Source organism: Odocoileus virginianus, chromosome 6, assembly GCF_023699985.2.
Source record: "Odocoileus virginianus isolate 20LAN1187 ecotype Illinois chromosome 6, Ovbor_1.2, whole genome shotgun sequence".
Lineage (NCBI taxonomy): Eukaryota > Metazoa > Chordata > Mammalia > Artiodactyla > Cervidae > Odocoileus > Odocoileus virginianus.
Genome location: NC_069679.1, coordinates 26,260,945 through 26,282,447, shown reverse-complemented (window position 1 = coordinate 26,282,447; position 21,503 = coordinate 26,260,945). Strand labels below are relative to the sequence as shown.

The following is a 21,503-nucleotide window of genomic DNA, read 5'->3' as shown; positions in this document are numbered from 1 at the left end:
ACAGTTAGATTAAATTAAGTAAAGAATTAAGTAAACATTAATTAAACAATTAAGTAAACACCATTTAACATATTGCATAGGAACCCCTTTTCACTTTGACAGAATCCAAGTCAAGGAGAGAGACAAACTCAGCCTATTCCTCACAAACCCTGACCAATCAAATAGATTTTATATCACATTTTTAATAAATTCATTGATGAAGCAAGTAATTATGTAATATGGCTTAATGCCTGTCTTATCAAAAGTGTATTCTTAATAGAACTGTTAAATTAATTTTGAAGTATTAGTAATATACTTTAATGTATAGTTGACCATTAAGTAACTCTGGGAGTTAGTGGTGCCAACACACCCTGAAGTCAAAAATCTTTGTACGACTTTACAGCCTGCCATTTCTATGGATCCACATCCACGGATTCAACCAATGGCAGGATCATGTAGTATTCTTGTACATATTTAGTTGAAAAAATTTTCATGTCAGTTGACCTACACAGTTCAAACCGTTGTTGTTCAAGAACCAGTTATATCATGCTTTATATGTAATATGATATATTAATATTATCAGAAAGTTTTCCCGCCGGCACAAGATAGATTGGCATTATAAATTTCATTTGAATTTAATTATTTTCCTCTTATATTTTTCTTCTAATATACTTTTATTTTCCAGACAAGGTCATTCGATGAAGATGCAAAAGAAAGTCGAGCAGCTGCCCTACGGGCAGCAAACAAGTCTGGCACTGGGTTTGGGGAGAGTTATAGCCTGGCAAACCCATCTATCCGGGCTGGTGAGGATATTCCACAGCCTACAATTTTTAATGGCAAATTAAAAGGTTATCAGCTGAAAGGCATGAATTGGTTGGCAAATCTCTATGAACAGGTGAATTTTAGAACTATGTGCTACCCCCCTCTGTTTTGTTTGTAAATTATATATTGTGAAATAAGCAGAAGATAATGTTTTAGATTTCATTCTTTAAAAAAAAAAAAAAGCTTTGTTTTTTGGCAGGAATCAGAAAGATGTCTCTGTTTCTAACCTGGAAACTTTATTGGGAAACATTTGTATCATGTATAAAGTTTGTCTTAAGTGGTCTTAGTAAACCTGATTGCTTTTGTACCTGGATTAGATTAGCTGAAAAACTGGCTTTGGCCCATTTGTCTCATGTATCATGATTCAGAGTTGTAGCTTGGAATTGACAAAAGGAATCATAGTAGTGAGTAATAGTGCTGAAACTGGGTATCTCTAGTCATTTTGTTTGAACAGGTCTGACATCTTGGGTAGTTCTTTTTGGCATTAATGCTGCGTGAGAGGTGTTGGTTGACTCTGTGTTGTTGTTTTTTTTTTCCCCAGGGTATTAATGGCATTCTTGCAGATGAAATGGGCCTTGGTAAAACAGTACAGAGCATTGCCCTCCTGGCCCATCTGGCTGAGGTGGGTAGATGCATGCAGTCTTTTCATCTTCCTTTCTCTCAATTCTAGGGTTGTTTTCTACTGAGAATCAGTCATTATCAAGCACTATGCTAGATTCTGTAGCATACCACGACATTAAGTCTTGCTCCTTGCCTTCAAGGCCTTTACAAAGTGACACAGTGTGGTGAAACTTTCTAGTTTTCAAGAATATTAGGACAGGCTTTGAGCATATGTGTTTTCACTCCCCATCTGCTGTTGAAAACCACCAGTGTAGTGGCAAAAACACTGTAGTTAGATCAGAAGACGTGGTTTCATATCTCAGCTCTATGCTTACTAGCAGTGTTAATTTGGACAGTTCACTTAGTCTCTTTTGACCTGAATTCCCTTTAACTCTCGATGAGGTTGTTTCCACGTCTGCAAAGTGGGGCTCATACCTATCTTACAGGAATTTTGTAAGAATTAAATGAGAAAAAATGTGTGAAGTCATTTTGAAAAAAGCAAAACGCTCTATTCCAATTAAATAATAGTAATATTGTTGTGATCATCTAGTATAAGGAAAAGCAACACATACAAGTCAGTATGTCATAAGTGCTTTGTGAATGATACAAATTAGGACCTGTAAAAGGTGGAAGGAGTGGGAGTAATTGCTTGCTATTTTTTTCTCAGGATGTTACTAGCAACTTCCTTGCTTGTGTTACTGTAACATAGAATATTATTTTTCTTAACATATGATATTATCATTATTATTGAGTGTACAGGTATGAGAAATGGGAACCATTTCTCTTGTTACAATGCATTGCCTATTAAAGTATTCTTGTTGTTAATTATGATTTTGAGTTAAATTTCTTCAGTTTTCCTGAAGCTGGCTGACGCAGATTTTGTGTTTCAGAGAGAGAACATTTGGGGACCTTTCTTAATAATTTCACCTGCATCCACACTTAACAATTGGCACCAGGAGTTTACTAGATTTGTTCCTAAATTTAAGGTAAAAATCAGTTCTCTTTTTAAAATAAACTTTCTGACTCCATTTTTGCTGCCTTCCTTAACTGCTCATAATAGCTTTTAATTCTTCCATTTTTTTCAAATAACCTTGCATACACTTCCTATTGAAGTTACTGATGGGAACAATAAGAGAGCATATTGCATCCTTCTGTTTTATGAGAAAGCCAAAGTCCAGTTTGAGTGATTTTGCTGCATTGGCCACATAAATTGTAGCTCCTAGTTGTACTGCCATAATAGAAAATATCTATGTTGCTGACTGACTTAATGTAGGTTTTGATAAATCATAATCAGTTTTCTTGACACTCCAAAGCCATGTCTTCAGTTTAGGTCCAGTTTATAATGTCTAAGGTAATAATGTGAAAGTTGATTTTAACTAATGTAGAGGAAAAGAATTGAGATTGACATAGGAAGTGATCAGCAAGAAAATATGTTACATCAAATATGGACAAGATTTAAATGTTTAATTATGCAAAGTTGTTGGGATATAAGAAAGAATGGATAGGATTTATTATCTTATTTGCAAGTAAAAAGAAGGAAATGTTAAATACTGGTTTTGTCTCTAAAGGAATATAATGATAATGAAGTTGCATATTAAGGAGGATTTTATGGAGATTATGTGTCAAGAGATACTGACATGATCTTTGATCTTGGGTTTCCATAATAAACAGAGGTTCCACGAAGTTTAAGAGGGCATGGGAGGTGTTTTTCTGGCTTATGCTTTGTAAGGAACAGGGACATGTCTGAGATATTCCACTTTGGGGCACCTTTGTGTCTGTGGCCACACCTTTGTGGCTGAATTAATAGACCTAAGAACTGTTTACAAGGCACATTATGTATATGGCTTTTAACTTGGCCAACTCATTCTAAGGAGGTGAGGTCATTCTAAGGCAATTTGTTGAGTATTTTCTCTATAGAGTTTTTTCACATTGAATATGGAGCATCCATCTTTTTTCCTGCTCTTTTGTTGTTACATGGTAAACAATTAGGAGGTCAAAAAGTTAATTCTTAAAAGTTTTCTTCGAAACCACCTTCAATGTTTCCTTCACAGGCCAATAGATGGCAATGTAGTACTACTTAACATCATTGGTCCCTCTCCTTTGACTTTATACCAGTGCCTGAAACTGAGTTTTCATTTGCATGTTGAGCTTCCTTTTGAAACTGTAGTTTAGGGGTCAGTAAAATAGGACTTCTGGGCCAGTTGAAAGCGTGCAGTTGAGTAGTATTAAGTACATTTGTTGTGAAAATCAGTGCTGTCTGGTTGCAGAATTTTATCATCCCAAACAGAGATCTCTTTCTCTATTTCTCTTTCCCTCTAGCCTCTGTCTACCACAAATTTTCTTCATGTCTTGGTGGATTTGCTTATTCTGAATATTTTGTATACCTTGGATGTGGCCTTTTATGTGGCTTCTTTTCACTTAGCAGTTTTTTCAAGGTGTTCATGTTGTGCACTTCATTCCTTTTTCTGATTGAATAATATTCAGTCATAATATATATTATAGTGACTATAATATTATAGTGAATTTCTGGGTATACTGTATTTTATCCATTCGTCTGTTGATGGATATTTTGATTGTTTCTTCTTTTTGGCTATTGTTAATAATACTGCTGTAAACATTCATGTACAGGTTTCTATTTGAACACTTGTCCTCTTTTCAGTTCTTTTGGGTATAACCTAGGGGTGGAAATGCTATCTCTTTTTATTTAATTTATTGAGGAATTTACCTCCAGTTCTTTGGTACAGCTTATGAGCTAAGAATAGTTTTTTTTTTTTTTTGCTTTTTAAAATTGTTGCTTACAAAAGAACAATATTTCATTGCAAATGAAATATGAAATTTAAGTATACATATATTATGTTTGATATATATTACATAAATATTAAATTTGATTATTTGTGGCAGCATTGACGTCACAACAGCAGAGTTGAGTAGTTGTGGCAGAGACTGTGGCATACAAAGCTAAAATTACTATCTGGCTATTTATAGAAAAAGTTTGATGACATTTGGTCTATTAATTCATTGTTTTTATTACCATTATTCCTTTAAATAGTCAGAAATGTGTTCACTTCCCTGCAGAACATAGTTAGAAGTAGACATTACTCAAGTTTAAGGTCTGGTTACATTCAAAAGATTAGATCTATTATGATAACATCTAAAAGTTCATTTTATTTGGCAACTGTCTGAGTAACACTGGTTTTAGGGTTCTAGTATGATTAGTGCCTATGACCTCCCTCCTTTTCCTCATGAAATAGGATTTAGATTTTTTCTCTTGACTAATGTACCACTTTTCATTCCTAAAATTGACTATTCAGTATGTTTTCTATTTCATTTATTTCTGCTCTTTCTTCTTTTTCTACTTTTTTGGGTAAACGTCTTTATCTTTCTATCATTTTGAGATGGAGCTTAAATGATTTATTTTCAGCTCTTTCTAATGTTCATTCAAGGGTATTGTTTTCTTGGCATGACCATAGCCATCCAAAGGGTTGAGGTGTCACATTTTTATTATCTTAACATTCAAAATACTACTTTCCAGTTTCTACTTCAAGTTCTTATTTGATTCATGGGTTACTTAAAAGTGTTTTTCTTATTTTCTAAACAAAGGATGATTTTCTAGGTATCTTTTTGTTATTTATAGCTTAAATCCACTGATAAGAAAATATGCTTTTTATTATTAATTTAATCCTTTGAATTTGTTGAGGTTTGCTTTTATGGCTCAGGGCATGGGCAGTTTTTATAAATGTTCCTATGTGTGTTTGAAAATAGTAGTTGTTCTGCACTTGTTAAATACATTGTATATATGTTGATTAGGTCAAGTTTGTTAACTTGTTCTGTTACATCTTTACTGATTTTTTTTTGTCTGCCTGTCCTTTTGCTGACTGAAAGAGATGTGTTAATATTGACAACAGTTATGGATTTATACATTTTTGTTTTCTTCTGTTTGTTTTTGCTTTAAGACAATGAGATGTACACAGATTTACAATTTTATCTTCCTGGTAAATGAACTTTTTATTATTACAAAATTTTTCCTTTAAGAAGGAAAATCTTAAAATCTATTTTCTTTGATATTCACTCCAAACACTTTTGGTTAGTGTTTGCTTGCTCTGTTTTTTTTTTTTTTTTAACTATTCTGTATCTTTATATTTAACATGTATTTCTTTTATTTGGAATATCTGTGCTTACTTTTAATGTAATTATTGATATGCTGCTTTAAATATGTTGCCTCTTTGCTTTCTTCTTTCACCTGTTTAACTTTCCTTTTTTCCCTTTGAGTCCTTTTGAATTGATTCGATTTTATCATTTTTTTTCCCTTTTATTTATTTTTTAAAAATATTATTGGGACTTCCCTAGTGGTCCACTGGTTGAGAATCTGCGTGACAATGCAGGGGACATGGGTTCAGTCCTTGATCTAGGAAGATTCCATATGCCTCAGGGCAACTGAGCCCTGAGAAGCCCATGAACCGCAACTAGAAAGCCTATCTGTAGTAAAGAAGACCCTGCACAGCCAAAAATAAAATAAATAATACTTTTAAAATAATAAAGTGTATTTATTTATTCGGCTGCATTGAGTCTCAGCTGCAGACCGAGGGCTCTGGTTGGCTCACGCGGGGTCTTTGTGGCGCATGGGCTCTCTAGTGTGCCCTGCAGGCTCAGCAGTTGTGGAGCACAGGCTTCTTGGCTCCACCGTGTGTGGGATCTTAGTTTCCTGACCAGGGACTGAACCAGGTTCCCTGCATTGCAAGGTGGATTCTTAGCCACTGGACTACTGGGAAAGTAGTAGTATTTCTTCCCCCTTTTAAACTTGATAATTATATATTCATTCTGTTATTCAGTAGATTCCCAAGAAAATACAACATGCATGCTTAACTTTCTCAAAAAAATACAGGTTAATACTGTTGATATGTTTCAGATAGTAGAAAGACCTTAGTATAGTACTGTAACTATACTCCCCTTCTCTAGACTTAACACAGTTATTTTTGTATATATTTTATATTTTAAACCCCAGAAGACATTTTACTATTATTTATACTTTTGAAATTATTTAGATTTATTCATATTATTCACATTCATTTCTCATTGATCTTCATCCCTTCCTGCATATTTGTGCTTCCTTTCTGAGATTTTTCAAAAGAACAAATCATATCAAACTATGGAGTCAAGAAGCACTTTGAATCCCATAACAATAAAAAGAATGAGAGTTACATCTAGGTACATCACCGAAGTGCTGAGTTTTACATTCTTTTGTTTCTCCATGCTTTGGTCTGGATGTTTCCTTCTGACCTCTCTTCTAGTTCACTAATTTTCTCTTCAACTGATTCAGTCTATTGAACTCATCATTTAATTCTTAATTCTAGTTATTTTTTCAGTTCTAGAAATACCCTTTGGTTCTTTTGTAATTTCTAGCGTAACACTGAAGTTCTAAATCTCTGAACAAACAAGCATTTGTTTAAAAGTTTGTTTCTAAAATTTTTGGTTTGGTTTTGTTTTAACACCAGATGTATAGGAAAAATTCTTGAGATAATTGTGGGCTCTGGATGTTATTTTCTTCTTCCAGAGAGAGGATTAATGTGTGCTTGGGGTTTTGTTGTGGATTTTTTTGTCTACAGTAATTTTTTTCTGGGACACTAATAATCCAAAGCCCCATTAATGTAAGCCAAGAGTTGGGATGAATTGAAGCCAGATTTCAGAATCTGATAAAGCAAGTGTATGTATAGTTTACCTTTACTACCAGTGTGTATGTATCTTTTCATTCCCAACTTAAGGCCAGGGAGATGGGTAGTTATCAGAAACTTTCCTCCTTGAACTACAGTTCTTTGTTTGTGGGTTGTGTATCCCTTTTTTTTTTTTGAAGTAAGAGAAATCATTTTAATAAAAATATGGAACGCTTCACGAATTTGCGTGTCATCCTTGCACAGGGGCCATGCTAACCTTCTCTGTATCGTTCCAATTTTAGTATATGTGCTGCCGAAGCGAGCACTGTGTATTCCTTTAAAAAAAGAAAAACAACTTATCAGTTTCTTAGTGCCTCAACTAGAACTTTTGGGAAGGATCAGCACTCTCTAGGGGAACATGTACAATGCTAGGCTTTCCTGTCTTTCTAGATCTGGACTCCTAAGTAGCTCTCTGATGCCTTCAAACAGTTGTTCTGTATTTGTGTTTTAACTGAGTCAGTAGGAAGAGTGCTCGTCCAACTCCTAGTACAGTAATGACAGAAGAGGAATTCCAATATTCATTCTGTTAAGTTTTTTAAAAAAGCCTTTCTAAATAATGTATTGGTAATGATGAAAGTGAAAGTGTTAGTCACTCAGTCATGTCCAACTCTTTGCGACTTCGTGGACTGTAGACCTCCCAGTCTTCTCTGTCCATGGAATTCTCCAGACGAGAATACTGGAGAAGGTAGCCATTCTCTTCTCCAGGGGATCCTTCCGACCCAGAAGTTGAACCTAGGTCTCCTGAATTACAGGCAGATTCTTTACCATCTGAGCCACCAGAAAAGCCTGTATTTGTGATAATACTTTTAAGATTATCAGTAGAAACTAATATACATATTGGTCCTTTTTCCAGGTGCTACCATATTGGGGAAATCCTCATGACAGGAAAGTCATCAGGAGGTTCTGGAGTCAGGTAACTTTCAGCTTACTGTACGCGTATGCACACACACATATACATATTCACACATATATGTAGTCATTATTTCTCCAGTTGATTTGAATAATTTCTCTTACATAAAATCTTACATGTTTCTATGCAGATGTAATTTTTTTTTTTACAATGTTTTTCCTGTTATAGACAGTCAGCCAGGATTAAGAACTTTTCTCTTTAATAAGCTGATGACTACTTTTTAACAAGGTTTGTGATTAAGGTGACTACTTTAAAAACAATTATGCTTTAATTCACTACACATCTCCTACATGGGAGAAGCATATCTTTAGGGCTATCTTAAACTTCTTGGCCTCAGGAAATACAGTCCATTCCTCACTGTCTTATTATGAATTGTTTAGGTATCTGTTTTCACCCTTGCCCTCTTTTATTTACAGAAGACCCTTTACACTCAGGATGCCCCCTTCCATGTGGTTATCACCAGTTACCAGCTGGTGGTACAGGATGTAAAGTATTTCCAGCGAGTCAAGTGGCAGTACATGGTATTGGATGAGGCTCAGGCACTCAAGAGTAGTTCCAGGTAATGCAAGTAGTAGAAATAAAGTCTGTGGACTGAGGACTTACAGATACATAGATATGTGTATGATATACGCACACAAGAGTGAAGATCAGAGAGAATTCAAAATGTGGTATCTGCATAAACCATGTATCTGACCAGAAGGCGTACATTCTTTGTTGCGTTTTCATGGCATATAAATATTAATGTTTAGGGTGTGAGGATTTTTCTCAGCTTCTTCCTACCCACTCAATAATTATGGCATTTTAACTGATTTTTTGTTCTGTGGAGAAAGGGTTATCTGCCCTTTGCTTGAGGGATTACTTTATAGATCTTGGTAGGAAGCAGAATGTTAAATTCTGTGAATTATAGCTTCTACTATTTTATGCAGGTTATCCTAGTCCCTGGATGGTTATTAGACTCTTAAGAATCCTTTAATTGGAAGTTACATGTTTAAAATGTTCTAATACCTTTATGCTCCCAAACTGAATAGTAAATGAGTGCCTGACTCTGAAGTATTACTCAGTGGTATTAGACCTTGAGTTTGATGGATTTTATTAACTCTTGGTGAATTCATAGGACTTTCTTAGAAGTCCATGTTAACTGGCAGAGTAGTATTTTCCAGGGACCTTTCCATTCTCTGAAGAGCATAATTTCCTGTTTCACTGTTTTGAAGTAGGGCGTGCTTGTGGCCAGGAGCAGTAGATTCAGTTTGTATTTTCTTCTCACCCTTTCTCATTTTCCATTGTTCCCTCCAAACTCACACTAGAAGCATAAAGAGTAATAATTTGAAAACTTTCTACTATGTGTGTTCAGTTGCTTAGTTGTGTTTGCCTCTTTGCCACCCCATGAATTGTAGCCCACCAGGCTCCTCTGTCCGTGGGATTTCCCAGGCAAGAATACAGAAGTGGGTTGCCATTTCCGCCTCTAGGGGATCTTCCCAACCCAGGGATTGAACCTGTGACTCCTGGGTCTCCTCCACTGGCAAGCAGATTCTTTACCACTGGTGCCACCAGTTACATGGTTTGTATCAACAAAACTGACTAAAGATAGTGAAGGACTTTATCAAGCCAGAACGGATCCTACTCTGCCTATTTGGGCTTTGCTGCTGGCTCAGATCATAAAAAATCTGCCTGCAATGTAGAAGACCTGGGTTCAATCCCTGGGTTGGGAAGATCCTCTGGAGAAGGGAATGGCTACTCACTCCAATATTCTTGCCTGGAGAATTCCATGGGCGGAGGAGCTTGCCAGGCTATAGTGCATGGAGTTGCAAACGATTGAACGACTAACACTTTCACTTTCACTGCCTATTTGAGGATTTTTTAAAATTTTAATACCTTAATATCATGTTTTCAGTATAGAGAAGTCAGTTCCTTTGAAATTTCCTATCCTCAGCTTTGTTGAATGATATTTTTCAATTGTGTTTATTATAGATTGCTTGATTTTGAATGTTTGTTATTTTTTGAAAAGCATTTCTAGAAATAAGGGTTCTCAGTAGGGCAAATAAAGATTTACTGCTAACTTGGAATTTATTGCTCGTTTTATTGGACAGTGTTCGTTGGAAGATACTCTTGCAGTTTCAGTGTCGGAATCGGCTTTTACTAACTGGGACCCCCATTCAGAACACCATGGCAGAGGTAGGCACTAGTAACATTGGAATTCTTTACCCAAGCCCACCCAGAGTGTTATAGCTGTATACAGCTTATAATCCCCCATGTAAAAGGAAGAATTTGCCCTATGTGGTTTATTTTGGGGAGGTGCAGAGGAGGCATCATTCCTATTTTCTTATTCTCTGGCCCAAGGCAAGTAAATTTCGTTATTCTTTGGCACTTATATAATAAATAATGAACACTTTAAGAATGCTATTCATCTAATGCAGAGATATTTTTATACTAGAATGAAAAGGTAATATTCTTTAACACTGAGAGGAGCTAAAATTCTTTCTTATCTAAAATGGGAATCAGAAAACTTTCTGTAAAGAATCTGGTAGTAAATATTTAGAATTATGGGCCGTATAGTCACTGCACGGCTAGTCAACCTTCCATTGTAATGTAAAAGCAGTCATAGATGATACATAAAAGAATAGGTATGACTATGTCCAATATAAAGTTTAATTTATAAAAGTAGATGGCAGACCAGACTTGGCACCACAAGTCATAATTTACTGATCCCTGATCTAGAGTTATTATTAGCAAGTTTTGCTACCTCAGACTGTGTTCAGTTGTGGAATGGATCTTTGTATAAATTTTAAAACTTGTCTCACTGCCAAATCTGAGCAGGACTTTGAGACTTCGAGACTTTCAGTGTGAAATTAATTGAACAATAACCACATCTTGCTACAGTGCCTTGTTAAAGTTGGTTGATGAGACATGTGCTTATACACTCTCACTTAGTCACACATACACACGCACCTAGACACAGATAAACGAATCTGCAAGTTCACTTTCTCTCTCTGAACTCATTATGTCTTCACATCCTGTCATTTCATTGCTCTGTAGCTATTTTACTTTTCGTTTGTTTCCAGCTCTGGGCTCTGTTGCATTTCATTATGCCAACGTTATTTGATTCACACGAGGAATTTAATGAATGGTTTTCCAAGGACATTGAGAGCCATGCCGAAAACAAATCTGCCATAGATGAGAGTGAGTACTTTTATGAACTTTCATTCTTATTAGTGTAGGCAACACATAATTGTATATTTTCTTCTGTGTAAAGAATTTTCTTCTAGTATGCATAAGAGGATCTGAGACAAAAGTTTTTTCTCTTTTAAAATACAATTTTTTTCTTTTTTATGTGCCTTGTGTGTGTTTAAGAGTCAAAAAGGACTTACTCAAGTGACGCTGCTGTAGTGTTGACTATTTACTCAAGGCAGAACAGGCAAAGTTCAATTTTGGCTTACAAAATCCTCATTTTCCACATAGATCCTGAAAAATTTTATATTCTTTGTGAAATGGGGTAAGACTTTTTGCCTGTAATAAAAACAAAATATTAGAAGGGTAATTTTTGGTATTTTTTCTCTATAAGGATTTATTTCTTCTTTGAACATTTTTGAGTTTTTATTATAAATTTTTTTGATCTCTTGACTAGTATCTTTTAAGAGGGTTATGGAGTATTTATTACCTAATGTGAAGTGATATCTACCATTAGAAAAGTCCTTAAGTAATTTCTTATACTACATGTTGTTAATATGCTGACACACTTTGAAAAATGATTTTGGGGCAACACTGGGAGTCCCATATAGCTTGCATTAGACCTGTCTGAGAACCCTATTATTGATAACGTGTTCTTGAAACATTCTGAAGGTGAATTCTGATAAAAATAAAGTCATCCTTGTTAGTCTGAGTAAATGATAGCAAAACGCATTTGCCCAATTGACTGTAGGAAGATGCTGTGGAAAATTCAGATCCCTTGGCTTCCTACCTGGGAAAAGATTGTTTCAGTCTTTCAAAAAAATCATTATGCCAGAGGTGTTTAGTGAGAGATGATCATGATATTTCTTTTTTTTTTTGTTAAATTGATATAATATATTGTTTGTCTGGGGGCCATTTCAGATCAACTCTCTCGCTTACACATGATATTGAAGCCATTTATGCTGAGGAGAATCAAGAAAGATGTGGAAAATGAATTATCTGACAAGGTAAGGAAAGTTGTTCTTGTGATTTTAGGTCTTATTAAACACCAACTTAAGATTCCAGGGTAAAAAAAATTCCTCAGTAAATGTTTAGTTGAAGCGTAATTAGTTTGAGAGAAAACCTTTAAACTTGGGAGGGTCAACAGAGACTTAAGATGAGTCAAATAATCAAGGCAAATAATAGTTTTTACTTTTTTTGTTTTATACTTTTTATTATGGAGAATTTGAAATGTTATAAAAGAATAGTATAATGAATCCTCCATGTAGCCTAAATTATCAACCCATGATCATTCTTCACCCCTTTAGATTATTCTGAAGCAGATCTTGAATGTCTTTTGTTTCATTTATAAATATTTTCATATGTATCTTTAGATTTGGTGTTTTTTAAAATATATAATCACATATCATCATCATCTCTACAAAAAAAGAAGTTACTTCATTGTAGTATCACATACCCAGTCAGTGCTCAGATATCCCCAGTTATATTTGTGTATGCTTTTTTCCTCCTTTCTCTTTTAAAGTGTTCACTTTTTGAGGTCAGGATCCAAACAAGGTCCATATGTAGTGTTTGGGTGATATGTCCCTTAGATATCTTTTAGTCCCACCCTTCTTTTTTCCCTTTTGCAATTCTTTGTTGAGGAAACTGATCGATTTGTCCAGAGTTTTCCACATACTGAATTTTGCTAAATGCATCATTGTGGTGTTCTCTGACATGTTCCTCTGTCTCCTGTATTTCTGCAGACTGAGAGGTAGGTTTAGAAGTTTAATGTGCTTTGAGTTGTATTACTTTTTCTCATAAAGTCTATAATTATGGTTCATAAATATTTTTTTTGGATTTTTATCCGACCTCTGTAATTTTCTGTTATTTCTTGTGAATCCTCCTCATATTCTCCTTTCATCTTTGTTTTTCTCCCAGTTCTTAACTCCTTTGGAATATTTTCCTGCCTCACGTAGATTACTCCTGTTTCTCACAGTTCTCCTGTCTGTATAAAAGGCATCTTTCCAGGTTCTTGATAACATCAGGTGGTTCTCACTGTCACTTCCAGAGGCTGGATCATTTTGAAATTTAGTAACTCTCGTATAGGATTGTAGTGGTGACATACACCTTCAAAGAGAGGGAAAGAAGTGTACCTTTGTTTTATTCCTTTAAAAAAAACTTTATGGCCGTTTTGTGAAACTGGCTGATTTTGCCTAAATAGAAGTATCACACAGATGTACCTGATAGAAAATAATTCATTAAAAAAAATGGATCTTTGAGATTTTTATATATCAGAAACAGCTTAAAAACAATAGCAGCATCATAATATCTCTTATTTAGTGGTTATTAGCAAGGTGATCAGAAGATGTGTGGTTCTTAACTACTGCATGTATTATAAATTTCTTAAACATCAGCAATGTTTCTAATCTGTTAATTAAGTAATATATATGTTATTGAACTATTACTGTCTGCGAGCAACTGATATGTAGAGATGCAGCGTCTAGGTTCTATTCAGATTTCCCAGGGAGATGAATATCTAAATAGCTGGTACTATATCATAGGATATACAGTGATGATCTGTGTGAAGTATAATGGGAACACAGAAAGAGGATAGTTCTGTTAGGGAAGGTTCATCAAAGCAGAGATGCCATGTGAGCTAGATCTGGAATAATGAGTTGGCTTTTACTAGGAAATATGGTGGGAAGTGGGTGCTAAGCAACAAAATGAACAAAGGTAGGTCAATATTCAAATAGGCAGCGTGTGTGGCAAACGTTCAGACTGTTGTTGCTAAGAAATACAGGAGAACATGATGAGATTGGGACAGTAAGGTGAGTTAGACTATGAGAGGCCTCTGCCTACAGGAGAATTTTTAGTATTTTACCATAGGCAGTAACTTACATTGAAGGTTTTCCAGCACTTGGGTACTTTAGAAGATTTGCATGGAAGGTTTCTTGGAACCAGGAGAGACTGGAGGCAGGAAGCTCCCATAATAATAGCAGTCTAGGTTAGATATGGTGAGATTCTGTGGTATGTTAGGGTGGTTAGAGAAAAATTTCCAGGTTGAGTTGAGGGACTTAGAAAATGATAGAACATAAGGGTATGAAAGAGAAAAGATCACTGCTGACTTTTTGAAGTTTCTTTTTGGGCAACTTAGTAAATGCTAATGCTGTTAATCAAGTAAATTGTGAAAGAGAAAATTTTTTTTCTGATACGCCACAAATGCAATTGCTACAGACTGTTTGAGTGATACTATTTTAGTAGGTAGTTGGAAATATGGGGCTTAGGGGTGTTTGGAAATACATTTTTGCAAGTTACTGTGATTGATGGTAGTTGGTGCTATTAGAAATGGAAGAGGTTGCCCATGGACTGCATGTAGAGTGAGTGACAAGGGAAGAGGATCCAGAAAAGCTCATGTTTGGGATCGTTAACCACATCATAGGTTTATAGAGATACTGAGTTTCTTAAATTAGCCATATCACAAGTTTATAGAGATACTGAGTTTCTTGAGATATGTATACTGTTTTCTTTCCAATCATAATCTGCCTTGCATGAGTTTCCAACTTTATGGTAATACTGAGTCTTCTTACAAACTGTTTTTCAAAATATAAATGTCCTTATTGATTTTTAGATTGAGATTCTAATGTATTGCCAACTGACCAGCCGACAGAAACTGCTGTATCAGGCACTGAAGAACAAAATTTCCATTGAGGATTTATTGCAGTCTTCTATGGGCTCTACTCAGCAAGCACAGACAACCACCAGCAGCCTCATGAATCTGGTCATGCAGTTTAGGAAGGTAAGAGCTTAGGTCAGCCGCCCTAGAGTTGTCTTTATTAACCCACTTTAAGGAAGAGGCTTTATCTAGCCTTGATGCTAAATAAACAAAGGCTGTTAAAGAATGAAAATGGGAATGTATATATTCATAAAGGTAAACATGCAAGGTTTAGGGTTCCCCCGTTGCTTCATAGTGATGTCTGCACATGATACTATTGTTTTATCATTTCCCTTTTTTTAAGGTATGTAATCACCCAGAATTATTTGAACGACAAGAAACTTGGTCTCCATTTCATATTTCCTTAAAGCCATACCAGATTTCAAAGTTTATCTACCGTCATGGACAGATCAGGGTCTTCAACCATTCACGAGACAGGTGAGCACATATTAATTAATATCTGTTTGCTCTAAGAGTGCTTTTGTAATTTGGGGTTTTGTGGCTTAGTAGATAAACTTAATTGAGAGTGAGTTCCACAACAGTGAAGTATTTAAGCAATGGGTGGACAACTGTTGAGGGATGTTGTGATAGGGTCTGTGTACTATCAAGAGTTTAACTGGATGACATGAAAGGCCCTAGCTACTTGCAGTTCCCTTTCTGAATGAGGAATGTTCACCTATGTGCAAACATGTACTTATACCAAGAGAGATCAACAAATATCTCTGCCTAAGTATTGATGAAATTGCTTTGTAGTGGCTTATTTCACACTTGGAATAGCACTTGTGGGAAAACTGATTCGATTTCAAATTAATCAAATTTACCTTTCCCCCAGAATCAACAATGACAGATTTGGTTTAAAAAAAAAAAAAAAAAAGAAGAGTTGTTAATGGTAGTATGCTGGAAACCACTTCCATTCAGAAAATAGGTTTGTAGGTCCATTCTGCACCTCTGCATGCAGAATCACTCGTAAAATAATAATTTTATTTTGAAAATTTAACAATTGCTTTTGAATTTTTTAAATAAATTCCCAAAAGAGTCTTGTGTACACCTGCACTTGAGAACCATAGATTTAGAAAGCTCCTTCTGTATAGAAACTATACAAACAATATTATCAAAATAATCAACAACAACATCTAGCCTGACATTACTGAAACTGAGACAGATTTCTTGGGTTTAATTTTAGAATTCTTTGTCTGTGATAGCTCCAGGCTAATACTTAAGTACATGGGCAAGGGGATTAACAGAACAGAGTTGTAGTGGTTTTTGTTTAATATAGTAAATGGCAGCTTGCAGTGCTGGAATTGTGTTTCTGGAAATGTGAGATAAAATGAGACTGCTTTGAACTTGTATTATCATCTACTACCTTTAGTAAATATTTAGTATTTTATATGGTATCATTTTCGCCTAGCAACAAAATTCTCAAAAGTAGAAACAGTTTCAAACCTTCAAAGATTCTTTTTTTTTTTTCCCAAAGATTCTTTTAGTTTGGAATCTCCAGTTAACTTCCTGATATTTATATTTGGGTTTGGATTTATTTTATTTTATTTACTTTACAGGTGGTTAAGGGTTCTTCTTTCTCCATTTGCACCAGACTATATCCAACAGTCTCTCTTTCACAGAAAAGGTAGGTGTTTTGATCTTTGAGAAGGAAAGTATGCCAAGGATTTATCAGGATCGTCTTTGTTTTCCTGAGTTGGAACTAGTAGTGGCTTTGCCTGAGTGCTAGGCTTTTGTTTATAGTCTTGATAAGATTTAAGTAAGTTAGTTGTCTTCATCTGTAGATGCTAGCAGGCTTTGTGTTTATAACAGAAAGCATTAAAAAATTTTTTTTCTTTCTGTTTCAATTGACCTTCGATCTTTGTTTTGTATCTGTCTCTTAAAAATTTCTTAAACCCTTGAATAAAAGTGTGATAGAGACAGTACAGGCTCTTGTTAGTTTGATTCTTTAGGTCCCTCCTGCTTAGTCTAAGGAAAGAAAGCTGCTCAACTTTGAGCATTGTCCAAAGTATTGAGGCAGAAGTTCAGAATTCTTCACCTCTGTGCTCTCCTTTTCTTTTCCTTTTCCTGGCACAATAAAAAGAGGAAGACAGTTAGCCAAGGATCTGAAACCCCAGAGGTAACTGATGAGCCAACTCCACTCTGGCCCATATATGTCATATCTCATACATCTGCCTCTTTTACTTGTGGATTGTGGTACAAAAATATGACACTCTGTCTTCTGTCAAAGTGGCTGTATTGGAACCTTTAGAATAGTTTTAAATTCTTAAGTCAAAAATTCAGCAGTTCAGCAGGCTTTAGTTGAGTGTTGTCTCTTGGTTTTCTGTTGGGTTTCACTTTGTTCTTTGATATTCCAGGTGTTAATGAAGAAAGCTGTTTCTCTTTCCTTCGCTTTATTGATGTATCTCCAGCTGAAATGGCAAACCTCATGCTTCAGGGACTTTTAGCCAGGTGAGAAGTTTGTTCATTGTTTGATGAGAGAACAGTTGAGAATAAATAGGGGCAAATGTTGAATACTGTGAAATTAAATATTTAGTATTATATGATCTTATAGAGCCTCTTTCTTTCTGTATTAAGAATTAAAGTTTTATAAGGAAATCATAACTTTCTTTTGAAAATTTAATAATTGTACAATGCTTCATGCTATACCTTAAATAAAAACTGTTTAGGTTCTTCTCCCAAATGCTACCAGAAGGTCTTCAAGTCTTAGTTTCTAGGTGGAAATTTGTTTTATTTGTTTCTTCAGGGCAAATGATGGCTGATGATTCCTTTACTTAGTAGAGATTGTAGCATAGCCTGCCTTATGTATTCTGGGAAACTTAGTTCTCTGTTCTTATTCTTTGGAATAATCGCTTTTACTTAATTTACTGGTTTGTATTATATTTGTATAAAAAATAATGACCTCATTAGGAGAGGCTTATCTTGTTTGTAAGAGGATGTTTTTATGAGAGATTTTGCGATAAGAGTTGAATTTTCCTTAACATTAAGAGGAGCTTTACGGAGGATTTTCGTTTTCATAGTAGCAAACCCAATTCATGCCAAAGATAGAATTTATAGAACAAAAGTATGAAGTGACTTTGTTTGAAAGAACTGTGTCTAAAATGCCCAAGATTGACAGAAGAGACAGTTAATGAGAGACAAGGTTCCTTGCTGCTATGAACTACCCTCAGACCTCCATGGAGCACTGAATAAGCATGTCTGCTGTGGTTTGTTTCAGATGGTTAGCTCTTTTCCTGTCTCTGAAAGCCTCCTACAGGCTCCATCAGCTGCGCTCCTGGGGAGAGCCGGAAGGGGAGAGCCAGGAGAAATATCTGAGAAACAAGGATTTCCTTCTTGGGGTTAATTTTCCACTCTCCTTTCCCAACCTTTCCAGCTGCCCTTTGTTAAAGGTAAGCAATTATTTCAGCATCAGTTATCTGTGTAACACTCCCTTCCCTTTTCTTTCAATCAATAAAAGTAATAAAGTAAAAGATGACCTGAGGCAGCCAAAAAGTTCCCAGAGGAATGAGAGCAGTGTATTGTTACAACTTATTACATATAACTTAATAGACATTTTATGTGTGTGTACAGTATATGTGTATTTATATTTTAATATATATTTTATACATAACTCTACTGGGAAGTACACATATTTTCAGTGTTCAGCTCTTTACACTTGTGTATGCATTTGTGTAACAACTACCTAGATTAAAGTATAGAATATTTCTAGCACCCAGAAGTCTCTCTCATACTTATTGCCATTTGAAACCTCAAATCCAGAACAGACCACCAAGAAAAAGATATTCTTTTTTAATGCTGTGAAGAGGTCCATTGTCTGTTTCTAATCACAGTTTATTAGTCTAATGCTGGTGGATATTTAGGTTGGTTCCAGTTTGGGGCTATTTTGAATAAAAGTGCTGTACATATTCTTGTACATGTCTTTTGATGAATGCAGCATTAATTTCTTTGGTGTTTATATCCAGGAGTGGGATTGCTGTATCATCACACATATGTATATTTAGATTTAGTACCCATTGCCAATGAGGGTTAAAGAGGAAAGTTGAAAAACTGACTTAAAACTCAGCATTCAAAAAACTAGGATCATGGCCTCCATCACTTCGTGGCAAATAAGTGGAAGCAGTGACAAATTTTATTTTCTTAGGCTCCAAAATCACTGCAGATGATTATTGCAGCCATGAAATTAAAACACTTGCTCCTTGGAAAGAAAACTGTGACAAACCTAGACAGTGTATTAAAAAGCAAAGAAGTCACTTTGCCGCAAAGGTTCTTATAGTCAGAGCTATGGTTTTTCCAGTAGTCTTGTGAGAGTTGGACCATAAAGAAGGCTGAGCACCAAAGAATTGATTCTTTTGAAATATGATACTGGCGAAGATTCTTGAATCCCTTGGATTGCAAGGAGATCAAACCAGTCGTTCCTAAAGGAAATCAGCTCTGAATATTCATTGGAAGGACTGATGTTGAAGTTGAAGCTCCAATTCTTTGACCACCTGATGCAAAGAGCTGATTCACTGGAAAAAGAAAGATTGAAGGCAAAAGGAGAAGAGGGTGGCAGAGGATGAGATGGATGGATAGCATCACCAACTCAGTGGACATGAATTTGAGCAAACTCAACGATATAGTGAAGGACAGGGAAGCCTGTCGTACTGGAGTCCATGGGGTCGCAAAGAGCCAGACACGACTTAGCGACTGAACAGCAACCCATTGCCAAATACTTTTTCAAAATGGTATTACAAAGTTAAACTCCTTCAAACAGTGTGAGAGATTTACTGTTCATCTTCCTTGCCTACTCCTGGTGTTGTCAGTTCACTTTTTGAATTTGTGATTTTCAGTTTCATCTCCATGGAAAATAATGATGTTGAACACTTTTTCATATAATTGTTCACCTTTATATAGTAGGTAAGGAGGAAAGTGATAGGTGGTAGGTGCAGGTTCAGATCATGTGGGACCTTATAAGTTAATGCTAAGGATCTGTGTTTTATTCTGAATGAAATGGATAACTGGAGAATTTTGAGAAGCGATTTGTATGTTTATATTTTATAGTTCTTTAACTAGATTAAAAGTTTAAAAGGTAGAAATTTTCTTTGTATCCTCTGGAAAATGTAAGGGGTCATCAGTCACACAGGCGACTACTACAGAATATAGGATGTTCTTTGGATGCATCTAGTATTTGCCCCCTGTCCACTGAAGAACCCATGTGGTTTCTTCTTCTGTTTCCCAGTTTCTTTCTCAAGTGTTGCTCCATGTACTTTTTTTGGACTCTGAAGATGAGACCAGTAATGCAGAAGGAGAATAGAATTGGGTTCCAGTTCTGTTTGGAGTAATATAGTCAGTGGGGCCAAGGTGACTTCCTTGTAGTGAATACTGCTATGTTTGGTACACAGTTGCTTAACCTCTTATAGACTGATTTCCTTACATTTGATACTGTGTATTGCTACAGATACAATTTGTTTACTAATTTCATTTTTGATACAGAAAGCACCATTGCCCCTGGGAGTTTGTTGTGTCCTGTTAAGTCAATGCTTCAATCTTATCTAACACTGAAAGATATGCATCAGTTATTTGTATTCTGCTTTCTGAAAATAGAGTAGTGTGTTCAGGGCACCTGTTCCATGCTGTCCTTCAGTCAGTTAATTTCTTGAGAAATTTAGATGTGAGCAGCATGCTTTATGTGAAATTGGTTTTTCCAAAGTTAGATTGACTTCCATTTCTTCTTCTTTACTTTTAGTTCATGTTGTAGGTAGACATTTGCTTTTATAGTGGCTTAGCATGTAGAACTGAGTTACTGAGCCACAGGTAGCTGAAAGCTAATCATGGATGTGTAGAGATGCTGTTCTGTTTTTGCTCTCATCATCCTTGTCTCCAACACACATATGTTGAAATATCAACCAGACAGTGTATCTTGCTAGAGTTGGTTGATATACCTTTTGTAAGAAATACTTGCTTTTAACTAAGTAGAATGATCTTTACATATCTAGCCATAAAGGTTAAACTGGGTTCTGATTGAAGAATCATTTTTTTGAAGCTCCATGTGTAACAATTAATAAAGCCTATTATAACTGTGGTTTTTTCGGTCTGGCCATGACTCACAAGAATATTTTATACTACCTGTAGTTATGTAAGAATCAAGACTAGGTGAATAGAATCACCATGTAGAAAGATTCTGGATCATTCTGTGTAATAGTAAGGAAAGAAACTGACATTTGGGGACTAAGGAAGGGTCTTACTTTCTGAATGTGAAAGAGACCACCAGAAATTACTCAGAGAGCAGTACCCATATTTCATTGCAGAGTTACTCTGACATGTAGTTTATGATCAACTACTACTGGTGACTGTTTTAGTATATTTTGGCATGTACCTGTTATATTCCTTCTATTGAAAAATCATATAAATAAAGTAATTTTGAAAAGGAAATGGCAACCCACTCCAGTATTCTTGCCTGGAAAATTCCATGGACAGAGGAGCCTGGTAGGCTATATAGCCCATGAGGTCACAAAGAGTCGGACACAACTAAGCGACTTCACTGATTTTGAAAAAAAAAAAACCCCAAAACCTGATTCAAACCTGAGCGGATTGTTTATTACGGAAACGCTCCCCCAAGGGTGGCTTTGCTAGAATATGTCTCTCACCACTG

The 21,503-nt window shown here is 35.6% G+C and overlaps 1 protein-coding gene and 1 non-coding gene across 3 annotated transcripts in view; one reads left to right on the top strand and one right to left on the bottom strand.

The window, feature by feature from the left end:
- The window catches only part of INO80 (INO80 complex ATPase subunit), a 123,579-nt gene that overhangs the window by 44,083 nt on the left and 57,993 nt on the right, over nt 1–21,503 (top strand). For both annotated transcript variants that reach the window (XM_020877552.2, XM_020877551.2), the window contains exons 12-24: nt 665–874; nt 1,343–1,423; nt 2,292–2,387; nt 7,963–8,022; nt 8,436–8,578; nt 10,107–10,191; nt 11,079–11,196; nt 12,106–12,191; nt 14,792–14,959; nt 15,180–15,313; nt 16,432–16,499; nt 17,230–17,323; nt 18,090–18,261. In XM_020877552.2, coding sequence (XP_020733211.1) covers nt 665–874; nt 1,343–1,423; nt 2,292–2,387; nt 7,963–8,022; nt 8,436–8,578; nt 10,107–10,191; nt 11,079–11,196; nt 12,106–12,191; nt 14,792–14,959; nt 15,180–15,313; nt 16,432–16,499; nt 17,230–17,323; nt 18,090–18,261 — 1,515 coding nt within the window. The remainder of the gene's footprint in view (nt 1–664; nt 875–1,342; nt 1,424–2,291; nt 2,388–7,962; nt 8,023–8,435; nt 8,579–10,106; nt 10,192–11,078; nt 11,197–12,105; nt 12,192–14,791; nt 14,960–15,179; nt 15,314–16,431; nt 16,500–17,229; nt 17,324–18,089; nt 18,262–21,503) is intronic.
- On the bottom strand, nt 7,269–7,375 carry LOC139035719 (U6 spliceosomal RNA). Its single transcript, XR_011488437.1, has one exon. It is a non-coding gene; the product is annotated as a U6 spliceosomal RNA (small nuclear RNA).